Below are 15,756 nucleotides of genomic sequence, written 5' to 3' on the forward strand. Positions count from 1 at the left end.
ATATAAATCTTATTTAAAATTAATTTTACATGCCATCAAATGCTATTTTTCAGTCGCCAAAAATCAGTCGTCCCTTCTACCTTTTGTATTTTAAATGACAGCGTAGTATTCATGAAGGCAATAAAATGTGCATATTCACAAATGAGTCAAAAATATTTACTTGATTTCGGGGAGATACATGTCAAGAAGTAAGATTTGGTCTTCTGTAAAATGACCTTCTCGATTTTAATCTCCATTGGTATCTTAATCCTGAAATGGAGAGTTATGAAGAATTTTCTTTGACATTAATGTGATTGATTATTCATAGAAATATTTCCATGTCTCTGGCTATCCAAAATTTAAGAAGGACGGGTTTTTGTGGACATGACGGAATTTCTATAATTCTGTTGAAAAACCTTGGGCAAGTAGCAATAGCAGCCCTGGTTCAAATCTATAATTCCTTATAAACAACAATTCAATACCTACCATTTAGAAAATTGCTCTCATTTGCATTATCCTGAAATCGGGAAAGCCTAAACACGACCCATCGTCAGACAGACCAATCTTTCTCCTCTGCGTAGTATCTAAAGCTCTGGAAAAACTGATACTCAACCGAGTCAAACAATTATTTCTTCATCTGAAGTTCCAACATGGATTCAAAAGTGGGAAATCTACAGCTTCGCATTTTACCAGGCTGATTAACTTTATCTCAAAAGGACTAAAGATTAAACGCTGCAGAGAAAAGACGGTTATGTGTTCGGTGGACATTCACAAGACTTTCGACTCCGTGCCTAAGAAAATACTGACTAGGAAAATATTTCTCAGCAAAATCCCCTCGATCCTAAAAATTGGATGACTAACTTCCTCATTGGGCGAAGAGGAAGAATCTATACCAAAAGTATAAGGTCAAGCTCGAAGTATTTTCCAGATGGATAAAATTGATTTATCTTAATTAAAATATTTCTCAGAATTATGAATAATGGTACAATTTTACGTCATTCCATCAATTTTCAATCCGCGAAAAACCGGTCTTGGTAAAGTTGACATTCTTTTGCCGCCATTTGAACGAATTAGAAGTAAATCTGTAAATTGAAAATAATTAAGCCACATTAACTACTTCTCAACTCAATGAGACTTTTCACAGACAAGTGTATAATCATGGTATTATTACATTCATTTAAAATCAACATGATTCTTCCACGCACATTTAAAAAACTTAAATTATATATTTATTTATATTATTGAGTTTAGCCTATTAAATGGTAAACCTAAAACTGTATAAATTCACATTGCTTAATTAACTGCGTCAACGAGTCGCATGTTCTTTTATTGCAAATAATAATTATTTTTATTCAAGGACTTTATGCATATTAATATTTGCTCAGAACCTTCCATGAATTAAAAAATTGTTGGTTATGAGTTTGTTTCTCCAAATATTGCAATATGTATTATTCCTTTGTCTATAATTTAAAATAATGACCTAATTTTTGAATTCTAGTGGTCAAATAGATTCTTGATTTGACCTATTTATAATTTTATTTTTCAGACAATTTAATAATTTATTTTTAATGTTTTCTGAGTGCTATTACTCAAACAACATTACTTAATGATTATTAATGTCTTTTATACTTTTATTGTATGGCGAATTCTCATTTTATTAAATACAACAATTTCTATTATTTGATTTCCCTTTATTAATTTTTTGGTTGGCTTATCTTTACCGAGTACAAATACAGTGATATCTCTTCCAACATCTCTTTACGCAGGATAGCACAAGATAAGGCACGATTGCTGTAACTCATATCGACTTTCCTGTATTGTCAAAGAACTATCTTTCGATTTAAATTCATTGTTAGAAAACTAACTCACCATATGCTTCCTCGGTGTTTAATTTTGCTAGTAAAGTTTTATCTTTATTTATTTTTACACGTTTCTCGAGAGAAAATTAATGGAAAGGATTGTCTCTCATATGACCCTCAACTCGTGGATTTAATCATTATAATTAACATTCTTACGAAAAATATTTCTTGATCCAGGATTTTAACAGATTTTGCATTCTATTGGTAACTATATTAACCAATAACATATGATGTTTCGTTGACAGTGAAACTTGTTGAATGAGGCCAATTTTCCAGAATATAAAATTGAGGCAAATTCTGGGAAAATTTATCTTAATTAAAATATTTCTCAGAATTATGAATAATGGTACAATTTTAAATCATTCCATTTATTTTCAATCCGCGAGAAACCGATCTTAACAAAGTTGACATTCTTTTGAGATCATTTTACGGAATTGGAGGAAAATTTGTGAATCGGAAATAATTAATCCTTATTATGAATCTTAAAATTAATCCATATCCACATCTCGAAAGGATGACATCCGAATATTTAATTAAGCACATTCATCTTTTTTCTCCGTGACAGATTTTAATGAAATAATACAGTTTACCCTCTATTAATAGCTACTTTTGGGGAAAAAATGCCATTTTTACTAAGGAAATTCTATTGCTTGCCAAATTCTCTTACTTACCACGTTTTAGTATTAAAATGATTTTTTTATTTATGAATTTTTTCAAATAAAAACAGATAAAGTTAGGAATGGGCAAAGAGGAAACGCCGGGGGGCTAAACCACGCACCGTCCTGCGGAAAGTAAAAAAAATAATTTTTCAAATATTTATACCGCGTATCTTTTTGTGTAACACGAGGAAGTGTTCTAGATTATCTTATGGTCAAAAAAGAGAAATTATAAATTATCTTATTGATAACTCTTCTCTGAGTTTAAGTCTTTTTTTAAAAGACAAACTTATTGTTAATAAACGAAAAGAGTTAAAATGCGCAGCGAATCGACTGGCAATTCCCGCGCATGATGGCCAATGAGATCCTTTGAAAGAGTCTGATCGACTCGTTGGGATCTTTCTTGGCAACCACGAGCTTAGATCCAAGGCGGCGGAGAAACGATAGCGACAGTTTAAGTCTTGTTTCAGAAATTTTTTCGTCGCGTTTCAAAAAATCAATTTTGAGAAGTGCACAATTAACGATCTTAAATTGAAAAAACAAAAAATTCTTGGAATTAATCCAATTTATGGGAGAAGTTTTCGTATTTTGAAACTCAAATATTCATCAATTGATTCTGAAATCATTACCTGGATTGATTACATGAAACCTATTGCATTTCAACAAATTTAAATTTAAACATATAATTGAAAAAATAAATAACGGTGAGGCAAAGATTGAATGCTATAAAAAATTAACGCTTAAAGATGAAGTTTTATTTTCTTATCTTGCCTGGAAGCCAGATGGGGAAAAAGCATTGAAGAACCTATTAAGGGAAACCATAAAATAAAAAATTTCGAACAAATTATAGATAAATTAAAGATCTCAGATCCCATAAAAGAAGAGGAGTTTATAGACTTTACGTACTCTGAAAATGACGAACTTCATGAATTTCTACAAAACAAAAACGATGAAAATGACAATTTAGACAGTTTAATTATTGAAGATTGTGAAAGAAACAAATGTATTAGATATCGAGACGCGATAAAAAGTGTTTCGGACCTCAAAAAATATTTTTCACATGACAATCATTTTAATGTGAATATGCTTGAAAGTTTAATACAAATGCAAAAAATATAGAGAAAAGAGCAGTCAAAAAACTATTAATGATTACTTTACTTAAAATCTTAATTTTTTAATAAATGTTTCAGATATTTATTTAAATATTTAGAATCACTCAAATAGGTAAGTTAAAAATTATAGAAATTTTTTTGATAGAATATAGAATATTGATTATTTCTTTTACTCGCCAAATTCTCTTAGCCGCCAATTCTGACTTGGTCCCAAAAATGGCGACCAATAGAGGGAATACCTGTACTTACATTTCCTACCACCCAGAAATTATCTTTCGGATCGCAAAGTTAAATAAAAAATAACTCTTTTTTACAAGTATTGGAGTGGTTTTAAAAAGTTTATTGTTGGTTCCTCATTCATTAGTGTTGACTCGCGAAATGAATCTGCATTTATTTTCAAACTTTTGTCAGTTAATAAGATGTGCAGCGGTTTATAAAAACTCGTCATTTTCGTAATTCTTATATAAAAATATTTAAATATACATTGTGGATTGAGACTCATTAGTGAATATGCATAGTGATTAATCTTCATAAATAGTGATTAATTTTTCCCTGAAAAGAAGAATTTACCCTAAACTCGCTTTTGTTTTTTATTTCTGTACTTTAACATTGAAAGCTACTCGGGCTATTTCCGAGTAAGCAACGATTGCGTCAGAAATATGTTCTTCTGGTATTTCCCTGCCCAAGTAAACCGAACTCTCATTCCTTAAGAATGGAAACCACTCTGCCCCAGTGTTGGCCTGGCTTCAGGGAGGACCCAGTGGCTCTTCTCTATACAGCCTGTTCGAGGAGCACGGCCCGTTTACCATTGACAAATACTTGAAGGTGATTCAACGCAATGTGACCTGGACAAGGCATTGTTCTGTAATTTACATCGACAACCCAATGACACCTATAAATGACTTGTAGGTTGTGAATGATGAATGTCTTTTAACCAGTGAGAGCCTTTAATTGTCCGAGATCTCTCAATGTAGATCACTGCCCTATTTTAGACTTGCACGACAATTTTTCACGTTATTTTCCGAGTTGAGAGAAAATCAGTTTTATGTGACTAGGAAATATGTCCCCGCGATGGTAAGTGCCATTTACGAAATGAACTTACATTCCTCAAGTCCCATCAAATTGAAAGGAATGATCATCGGAGCGGTCTTTGTGATCCTTACAACGTAATGAGTTATGATCTCCCATTATCAGATGGTGAACTATGGAACGTATTTGTACAACCTTGGTCTCATCTATAATTATCAAATCAGTCAGTTTGACGAATACAGAATAATGATCCCAGAGAGCATCGATCGGAACGATTACAGACAAGTCTTTGAGGTTTGTCGTGAGTAGGAAGTTGAAGTACTTTGACCAGGTTATAAACGGGGATTTGACTCCCTACCTCACTCGTTTCTTCAATCTGACTGGACGGAGAAATTATTTCAATTACATGGCCAATAAAGTATTATGATTAGACGTTAGGTAAAGCCGACTTATTACAAAGAGTGGCTCTCCAAAAATGTACGGATGCTGAATGTGGGGAAGAAAACGTTTAATGACGGTAAACGTGTGAAGATAGCATTGGTGGAAGATTTTATGCAGTCTGTAACTCCACTGTTTTAAACAATCATTGATAATGGCTATAAATGTCTCTTTTTTAACGGTCAACTTGACTTGATTGTTCCGTTTCCGATGACGTCGAGTTTTTATCAAAGATGGATTGGTTAGCGAAGGATGGTGAATGGATATGTGCGCAATTATCAAAATGTGTACCAGGTTCTTGTCAGAAATGATGGACATATACAACCCCAGGCGGCTTTGGAAATGATCGATAGTTTTATTTACGGCTTGGAATTTTAATTGTTTTACTAACGACTTGTGGATTTGTTATCTAACATTTAAATCTCAGATTGAATTAAAAATTAAGTTATTTTTAGGTTCTGTTTTGGTAATTTGATGTATTTTGTACATCAACCACATTCTTTTAAAGCTCACGTTCACTGCACGGATGAGCAGATTCATGTCAACGCCCAGTCTAGATTCAGGAGTTACCTCCTCAACTGGCATCAATAACCTGTAGCATGCACATAATTGATTACAGATCTTTGGGTGAACTAAATAAATCCATTTTTGGTAGAAGGTACGAAATTCCGATGTAAAACCAATCTTCAGGCGTATCTTTTATTATTTTTCGTATTTCGTTGCATATTGGTCCATGAATAACGGTGAAGCTTTTTATAAAAAAATTTTGTAAACTCCATCACACCCAATTGCTTTCCAATTTGCGAGAACTTTTATAATATCAATAATTCATTCGTTTGGGAACTCGGCATAAGTATTTTCAGACCCAGTGACACTTTTCGTAATCGAAAAATGGTTTTCTCCCGTAACCAAAAAATATTATTACTTAGTTTATTCTAGAATTTGTTTTAGAAATAGATTTATACGAAAACTAAAATCGAAATATCTATTTGACTCAAAAATGAACATGCAACCCTATTTGAATGACCCTGACGTAATTGAAGTGTTAGTGTATTTAAATCCAAATTATATGAATTATACTCAGTTATCGTCCACCAAGGCTATTCTAACATCAACAGACACTACATTTGTTATGTAATGTCCTGAAGTGGTAAGTGACTCATGATTACTGACCATCAAGTTTAATTACAATATTTTTTTATTTCAGATACAAGCCACAATAGTGAATGTAGTGTTTCAGTCTTTTCCATATTTTTTATTTTACAAAAGAATAGAAAAGTCAATCTCTAATGATAAAGGAATTGAGATAGTAAACTAAAATTAACACTTTTATTTTAATTAATATATAAAAAAGGAGCACGGCCCGTAATTTGATGTATTTTGTACATCAACCGTTTGACTCCGTCCCAAGGAAGATCCTAATTCAAAAGATATTTGGTACAAATATTTCTACACCTATGAAGCTATGGATAGCGAATTTTTTGAGCGGACGTCGTGGGAAAGTGTGCGTCGGGAACGAGAGTTCAAGATCACGCTTATTGCCCAATGGTGTACCCCCAGGGTTCTCCTTTATCCCCGACCCTCTTCAACTTGTTTCTGAATGATCTCCCGGTTCCTATGGATAATAATGACATACTACTCTCCTATGCCGATGACATAGTTGTCGCATCAAGGGATGTAAATGTCGAATACGCGAAGGAAAGACTACAAAGAATACTGGACGACTTATATGGATGGCTATATGAAAACAGACTACATGCATGTTCCGAAAAGTCAGCAGTCACCCTTTCACACGAAAAACAGGAAGATGGGACGAAAACTATTGAAGTCACGCTGAATGGAGTCCCAATAACACAAAAGAAAACACAGAAGATATTGGGTGTAACGTTTGATACTTTCCTCTGTTTTTCACCTCATGTTGAATCGATCGTGTCAACTTGTATTAAGAAAATCAATTTTGTGAAAGCCTTTCTTTGGAACTGTGGGAGAACTTGTCCGCCAGGGTAGAGACCCTTTACAAGCAGTATATCGAGCCAACAATAGGCTATGCATGTGCTGCTTGGGGCTGTAACCTGGCGGCAACGAACCAAGTAAAAATCGAGAAAATCCAAGAAAAATCCATAACCTACTGAAGGACCATACCGACAGGAAAATTGTCCATCGAACACTGGAGTCTCTTGTAGAGGCAAGTGGGAGGGATCGTGGAGATGGACCACAAGCATTTCACCGTACATACAGAAAGTGTGTGGGGTCACGTCTGAACATCGTGAAAAGATGGCTCGCTGTTGAGAAGTGTCGGAATCACCTGAACACGTTAGTTAATGGTTAAGACGGTGATTCTGTTTTTTGGCTTAAATAATAATAATAATAACCACATAGCTTAGTGAACTCAACTCGATCATACAGAGAGCCCTCGCTTCAGCTGGCATCCCGTCAATCCTTGAACCTGTTGGACTGGATAGAGGGGATGGCAAACGCCCAGACGGGTTGTCCACCTTCCCATACAAGCAGGGATTCTACCTGTTCGGACACGTTCTCGCTTGGAAATCTTGCTCTGTCCGCCGACAATCCTGGGCACGCTTCGAAGCAGGCCGAGGACCGAAAGATTCTCAAGTACGGCCACCTTTCAACTCGCTGTTCTTTACTCCAATTGCCGTGGAGTCCTCCGGGATTTTCGGCCCCAGACACTCCTTTCCTTCGCTCGCTCGGCCCGACGGATTTCAAGGATTAGCCACGATCCAAGAGAGTATCCTTGGCTCTGGAACGTCTGTCGATTGCTGTGATCCGAGGGAACGGCTTCGCCATTCGCGAGGCTGGCCGGGTGTCTCGTGAGGCCAGTAATAGCTTAGCTATCTTTTCACTTCCTTATTGTTTTGATGGAAATTATTAGATCAAAAAAAAGGATAAGGCCTGTATTCCAAATTCTCGAACAACCTGAATTTTTGATTAATCCATTATCAGATAAAAGAAAAATTAAATCAAAACGCGCTGGAGAATAAAATTGTGTTTCCTAGGCGCATTCAGTCATGGACAGCCAACTTATCGTGAATTCAGAATGCAGAAATCTAGGGAATATTAAATGTCTAGCCCAGAGCTGCGAGACGCTGAAGCGGCGAAGTTTTAAAAATATTTATTTTATAAAAATTACACTTCTAAAGTTCTTTTGCTGATCTCTTTAGTAAATATCTGAGATTATTAATTTTTCTTTATTATTTTGGAACACGTCTACATTTCTGTGACTTTGAAAAATTTATGACCCAACTGCGTTGGACTTTTGCCAACCTATCCAAAACTATATGTCCACTAGCCCAATCAAATAGCTTTAAATTAACCGAATTCTCCTCTTTACGGAAATTACGAGTAAACCTCGTAAAGTGGTCACACAATGCTAAATGACCTTATTACGTCAAACATGGTTTATTATTATACCGAACTATCCAAACTGTTCCTCATGCAGATATTATCTCCGCATCTCTATTTTTATACAAACCAATTGTCTTCTTTTTTTAACATCAGCCATTGGGATCTTTGGGAGCGACTGATAGATGTCTGATTAGTTATTCGCTTGCTGCATCATAGAAAAGTTGGTCTAAATAAATAGCTGATTAGATAGTTTTTTTTCAGAATCCGGAGAATTCTTGCTTTTGTTAATCATAAACAAGTTCTCTGACGAAATCGCGCAAATTAATAAAATCATCAAAAATAGCTTGTTCGGTTTTCAGTGACGAGGAGTGTACATTACTTTATATTTTTTCTTTTGGATGTTTGATAACTAGAACAACCAAAAGTCATTAAAGTCATATCAAAAAAGAATTGTTAGTTTATTATTTCCATCATTTTAAATTATTATTATTATATTTTTATTTACTTTCGATGTAGTTTTATAGGCCATTAATGTCATATTTTTTTCATAAGGTCATATTTTTTCCATAAAGTTATATTTTTTTCATTTAGTCATATAATTAAATATATCTGTTGTGATGCCTAAACCTAAAAAATCAAATAAAAAGAAAATATATAATACTAGCTCGGCAGCTCGCTTCGCTCACCGCGACCTAGCTCCTGCGGAGGGCCTGTTTCATCAAACAACTATAAGTTTATGTAGATGTATAAAACTACCTGGTTTAATGTAACCCTATTCTATCGCCTGTTGATAAACGATGTTTGTCGTCCGTCCTTCCTTGGCATATATGAATAAATTTTCTTCTGCCTACCCTCGAGCATCCCACATACAGCTGTCCATGTGAAAAGCACTCACTCTCTAAAAATAACCCAACTACCTTTAATGACTGTCCCTGGGCCTTGTTTATTGTCATTGCAAACTTTTTTTTCATTTTTGTGGTTTATTTTTTTTTATATTTAATTTTTTCATTTTCCTTTGTAATTCCTTTTTTTTCTTTTTTTATTTTTTACTGGCGGAAATGGGGCAGGGGGGATACGGCAGGCGGAAATGCGGCAGGCAAGAAAGCGACACACAAAAAAAATTTAATTAATTACCTTATTAAGCTGACCGTTTTTTCTTCAGCTTCGTTTTTCCTCCTTCGGTTATCTATTTAAAAAATTATTTTTGAATAATAAAAAAGTTTAGGAAAAGAGGCATACCGAAAATAAATTCTATCTTTACGAAAAAACTCAAGTAAATAGTTAATATTTTTACGCAAATTCTTCTGATTGCGCTGTCAATTGGTGGTAAATTGTGTTAATGGTTGTGCTAATGTGGTTTCAACTATCAAAGTGTTTTTCAAAATCTGTTAATTGCACACTCTATTCAAGTCGTGCGTCAATTGGTGGTAAATTGTGTTAATGATTGTGCTAATGTGGTTTCAACTATCAAAGTGGTTTTTCAAAATCTGTTAATTGCACACTCTATTCAAAGTCGTGCAATCTGTGATTGCACATTCTGTCAAAGTCAAATATGATAATAGCTTTAATTTTGATTCATGGTCGATAATGATATATGCATTTAATTTTAAAGAGAAAAACATAGGATGAATTGAATTTCTTTATCGCGAATAATTGGGAGTTCATCATTGTTAATATTCTCGCTGTCGTTTTCATCAAGGATATTCTTAATACGTGAGATTTTTGCCTTGAAGGTTTTAATGGACCTCATCATGAATGTCGAGGACATTCGCGTTGTTCATTTTAATCAAAATGCAGAAAATAATTTTTGATTTTTTGGGGGGAAGGTTTTAAAGACTTCATCATGTAAGTCGAGGACATTGTAGTTGTTCATTTTAACCAAAATGCAGAAAATTTTTTTTTAATTTTTTTGGGGGGGAAGGTTTTAAGGACTTCATCATGTAAGTTGAGGACATTGTAGTTGTTCATTTTAACCAAAATGCAGAGAAAATTTTTTTTTAATTTTTTTGGGGGGAAGGTTTTAAGGACTTCATCATGTAAGTCGAGGACATTGTAGTTGTTCATTTTAACCAAAATGCAGAAAATTTTTTTTTAATTTTTTTGGGGGGGAAGGTTTTAAGGACTTCATCATGTAAGTCGAGGACATTGTAGTTGTTCATTCTAACCAAAATGCAGAAAATTTTTTTTTAATTTTTTTGGGGGGGAAGGTTTTAAGGACTTCATCATGTAAGTCGAGGACATTGTAGTTGTTCATTTTAACCAAAATGCAGAAAATTTTTTTTTAATTTTTTTGGGGGGGAAGGTTTTAAGGACTTCATCATGTAAGTCGAGGACATTGTAGTTGTTCATTTTAACAAAATGCAGAAAATTTTTTTTTAATTTTTTTGGGGGGAAGGTTTTAAGGACTTCATCATGTAAGTCGAGGACATTGTAGTTGTTCATTTTAACCAAAATGCAGAAAATTTTTTTTTAATTTTTTTGGGGGGGAAGGTTTTAAGGACCTCATCATGTAAGTCGAGGACATCGTAGTTATTCATTTTAACCAAAATGCAGAAAATTTTTTTTTAATTTTTTTGGGGGGGAAGGTTTTAAGGACCTCATCATGTAAGTCGAGGACATCGTAGTTGTTCATTTTGACCAAAACGCAGAAAATTTTTTTTTAATTTTTTTGGGGGGAAGGTTTTAAGGACCTCATCATGAAAGTCGAGGACATTGTATTGCCAATTTGAAGTTGGTGTGCACACACAGACAGACAGACAGACAGACACACAGACAGACACACAGACAGACAGACAGACAGACACACACCATACCATTTATTACAGTACCGCTCAAATGTTTCGGACCACCCTATTTTTCTCATTTCCAAGTCAATCCTAAATTTTTTTATACGGTTCTTTAGAAAACTTATTAGATAAGCTTAAATACATATTCTATTCTAAAATTTTCTTTAAATATTTTTGTTTGGCGCCAATTGAATATAATTGATTTTTGACTCGATCATATGTTCCGGACCAGTTGCAATCATATGTTTCGAACCAGTTAAATCTCTTTAAATTTAAATAATTTTTGATTCAATTAAAAACAAAAGACTAATAAATAACAAATGCCGCGTGTTTCACTGGTTGATCGGGTCGCTATCATCACTTTTTTTAAAGATGGAGCTTCACAAAGAGAAATTGCCGAAAAATTAAAAATATCCAAAACTGCTGTTCAAAGAACAATTTCCAGATATTCATCCGTTGGACTATATTCCGACAGACCCAAATCTGGTCGACCGAGATTGTTATCCCCAAGATCTGAACGCAAATTAGTGAGAATTTCGAAAGCAGACCCCACAAAAACGGCAAATCAAATTAAATTTGATATGAAATTAAATTCTATTGTAAGCACAAATACAATTAAAAGATGCCTACAAAGAAATAATTTGAATGGCGCGAAAGCAATGCCCAAAACCAAGTCTTTCCATATGCCATAAAAAGGCTAGAAAAAATTGGTGCATTGAGAAATTAACTTGGAGCCAAAATGATTGGGGTAAAATTATTTTTAGTGATGAATGCAAAATAAATTTGCATTCAAACACAAAAAATTATGTTAGAAGGCCACCAAACTCTAGATTTGACTCAAATATTGTTTTAAAAACACGAAAATTTTCTCCTAGCATTATGGTCTGGGGAGCTATTGCTGCAAATGGATGGAGAAACATTGTCTTATGCATTAAAAATGTTGATTCCGCCAGAGTATCAGAGAATTATAAATGTTGGACTCGAAAATTTTTATGATGAGACCATGTATCTCCAGCAAGACGGCGCTCCTTCCCATCGGTCCATGTCGACAATGAATTTTTTTCAAAGGAAACAAATAAAAATCTTAGAACTTGGCCGAGCCAGTCACCCGAACTGAATATTATTGAAAATATGTGGTCGGTACTAAAACAAAAACTTATGATCTGGAACCAAAAGATCTTCCAGAGCTCTGGAATTTGACCAAAAAAATTTGGTACGAGATTGATAATTCGTACATTGAAAAATTATACAATTCACTTCCAGAGCGAATAAATGCTGTTATAACGAACAACGGAGGAAATATTAATTATTAACTTTTTATAAGTTTAATAAATTTCGTTTTTTTTTAAACTGGTCCGGAACATATGATCGAGTATAAATCGATAATTTTAAAATTGCGCCAAACATGAATATCTGTCCAAGTTTTTAAAATAGAATAAATGTGTTTAAGCTTATCTAATAAGTTTCTCTAAAGAACCGTATAAAAATAATTTAGGATTGACTTGGAATTGAGAAAAAGTGGGTGGTCCGAAACATTTGAGCGGTACTGTATTAAGATAATTAGCAAATTTCCTAACGAATTCGAAGAGGATGATCAGCGGGAGACTTTACTGTTCAAAATGTTGTGTTCCTGTTAAATATGGAAAAAGTTTCAACGTTAAACAACATCGCCAAACGTTGAAACACAAAAAGAGATTAGAATCAGGAAAATCTAATGTCCAAATGAAGTTAATTTCGAAAGATGTGGTTTCCGAAGAGTGTTACGCGATTGTTTGGTCGAAATGATGACCAAAACAAATATTCCGCTGTTCAAATTAAGGGATGTTGATTTTCAAACTTTTTTTGAAACTTTGGGATTTAAACTGCCTAGTGAGACACATTCCAGAAATCTTGTTTCCACTATTTTTGTGAAACAGGTTGAAAAACTTAAAGAATATTTCAAAGGGAGTCAAATATTTTTAGTAATAGACGAAACCCAACATTCTTTAAAAAAATATGTGAACATTATTGCTGGAAAGATTGACAACCCAACCAATATATATTTAATTGACTGTATTTGTGTTGAGATTGCTGATGCAAGTTCAGTTTGTCAAACAATTGATGATTGCTTACGAAATTACCAAATTGAAAGAAAAAACTTTGTTTTGTTGTTAACTGATGCTGCACCGTATATGATGTCAGCCGCAACTAGCATACGTATATTTTATCCAAATATGATTCATCTTACTTGTTTCGCCCATTTACTTCATAATTGTGCACTAAAAGTGCGTTCTCACTATCAAGACATCGATTTCTTAATATCATCGATGAAGATTGTGACGCTTAAAAATAAAAGTCGTCAAAAGCTTTTTTCAGAATTTGGTCTACCTTCAGATGTTGTTGTCACAAGATGGGGCAGCTGGCTTAATGCTGCAACATATTATTCAAAACATTTGAACAAAATTTCCTCGTTATCGAATAATGGAAAAATTGTTCTGAATGCAAAGAAGGCGATAGATTCTGATTCACTGGAGCGGAACCTAGCAAACATATCATTTTACAACTGTCTAAGCGAAGGAATAAAGAAATGTGAAGATACTTTTTATACTGTTAAAGATGCTATTCAATATACACTAAAACCTCTCGAATCCGCCAAATTTGGGACCTGGGAAATTACGGCGGATTCGAGAGTTTGGCGGATTCGAGAGACAAATTTGAATATTTTTATTTGTTAATAAAATGCATTTTTTTAATTTTATAGACTAATTAAAAAATGAAGACATTAATTTCTTTAAATATAGTCAGTTATTTTAGTTTTAATATTTATTTTGATGTTTCTACTAACATCATCAAGGTGATTGAAGACATTTAAATTAATTTCATCCTTTTGTTTGAAGTACTTCCTCAATGCATGGAGAGCATTCAAAGCATCGTGGTCTAAAACGACTTGTTCATTCTTTTTTTCTCCACAATAAATGTCCTCATCATCATTTTTATCCAAATTGTCCAGGATCTCTTGGATCATTTATTTGTAGTCTTGACACGAATTGCTGATAGGTTTCAAGCGAGGACTTGTCATATATTTCTTCAATAAAATCTTCGGTCCATTTACCATGTCGAAAACAATTTATTATTGTTGTACTATTTAGCTTTGTCCATGCTTGATAGGTATAAATTAAAGCATCCTTAAGGTTTATTTCTTTACATGCCTCAGATGACGATTTTCCGAGTTCAATTTTTTCAATAATTTCAAGAAATTTGAATTTATTGAATAGCGTCTTGAATGTCTTAATGACTCCTTGGTCCATCGGCTGTAATAAACACGTAGCATTTGCCGGCAAAAACATTATTTCAATTTGCTGTAAATTTGTAAAAATCTTGTGAGATGGACATTGGTCAATTACGAGTAGTATTTTGCGTTTTTCTTTAGCCAACCTGATATCCCATTCGAACAAAAATGTATTGAATAACTTAGAATCCATCCATGCTTTTTTTGAAATACTTTTACATAGAAGAGCTTTATAAAATAATCCTGTCTTATCTGCATTATAGACATTTTCGCGACCATATAATTTTATTTTTGCTCTAAAAATGCGGCGGATTCGAGAAATTGGCGGATTCGGGAATTTCTCATAGGAAATTTCGTATTCTTGAAAAAATTCGAGAGACGGCGGATTCGAGAGGTTTTACTGTATTAATTCTATCGACTTTGGGGAAGATCCATATGAGATTGCACAATATTTAAAAAAAAGAACAAATTCAATGCCATGGAATAGCATTCAAGAAGCTAATTTGAGAGATTTCCCTCCTGAATTATTCGTGTATTTATGGAAATGTCCGGGAACCACATTATCTGTCGAAAGAAGTTTCTCGATGCTAAATAAACTTTTTTTTTTAATTGTTAATTAAGTAAATTTATAATGTTAATTCTTTGATTGAGAGGACGCCTCCGAAAAAGGGTTAAAAGATTGCTCAATTTATCTGGCCATAACGTCATATTTTCTAATTATAAGGTCATATTTTCTAACCAATAAGGTCATATTTTCTAATTATAAGGTCATATTTTCTAACCAATAAGGTCATATTTTCTAATTATAAGGTCAAAAAAGTTATATTTTTAAGGTCATATTTTAATCATTTTAAGGTCATATTGGTGGTTGCCCTACTGATAACCAATAATTTGATATTAAAATATTTAGACTCCAATAAATTAAAAATTTTATAGTGCAAAAGTGGTCACCATTCTAAAAAAGTTCCGCATCTTTTTGCATTCCGCGGTTGTGGCGATAGATCCAGGGGCGGATGCGGACATCATTTCAAAAAGAGATACTTTCCTGACATAAATTCATCGATTAATCATTTAATAAAATAACTTAAAACAAAAAGTTGGAAATGCACATTCCAACAATTCCGTAAAGTTTCTGGAAATTTTAAAATCCTCAGACTTTTTGAAAAATTGAATTACAGAAAACACAATTCTTTACATATTCTGTATGAGAAATGTTTTTAATTCTTAATACATTCTAAAAATACAATAAATAAAGATTACCAATAC

The 15,756-nt window shown here is 33.5% G+C and overlaps 1 protein-coding gene across 1 annotated transcript; it reads left to right on the top strand.

The window, feature by feature from the left end:
• The first annotated feature begins 958 nt into the window (after positions 1-958).
• LOC115229178 lies at positions 959-13,936 on the top strand. Its single transcript, XM_029799579.1, has 4 exons — positions 959-1,063; positions 4,318-4,511; positions 4,945-5,053; positions 13,139-13,936. The coding sequence occupies exons 1-4, from the start codon at positions 959-961 to the stop codon at positions 13,934-13,936; spliced, it is 1,206 nt and encodes a 401-aa protein (XP_029655439.1).
• Positions 13,937-15,756: the final 1,820 nt, after the last annotated feature.

The sequence above is a fragment of the Octopus sinensis genome, unplaced genomic scaffold (assembly GCF_006345805.1).
Source record: "Octopus sinensis unplaced genomic scaffold, ASM634580v1 Contig12060, whole genome shotgun sequence".
Taxonomy (NCBI): Eukaryota; Metazoa; Mollusca; class Cephalopoda; order Octopoda; family Octopodidae; genus Octopus; species Octopus sinensis.

Coding starts and splice junctions, on each gene's coding strand:
- LOC115229178 (XM_029799579.1), top strand. CDS start 959: ATGGTACAATTTTACGTCATTCCATCAATTTTCAATCCGCGAAAAACC. Junction 1,064..4,317: donor AACGAATTAGAAGTAAATCT/GTAAATTGAAAA, acceptor TCATTCCTTAAG/AATGGAAACCACTCTGCCCC. Junction 5,054..13,138: donor TCAATTACATGGCCAATAAA/GTATTATGATTA, acceptor TTTGTGAAACAG/GTTGAAAAACTTAAAGAATA.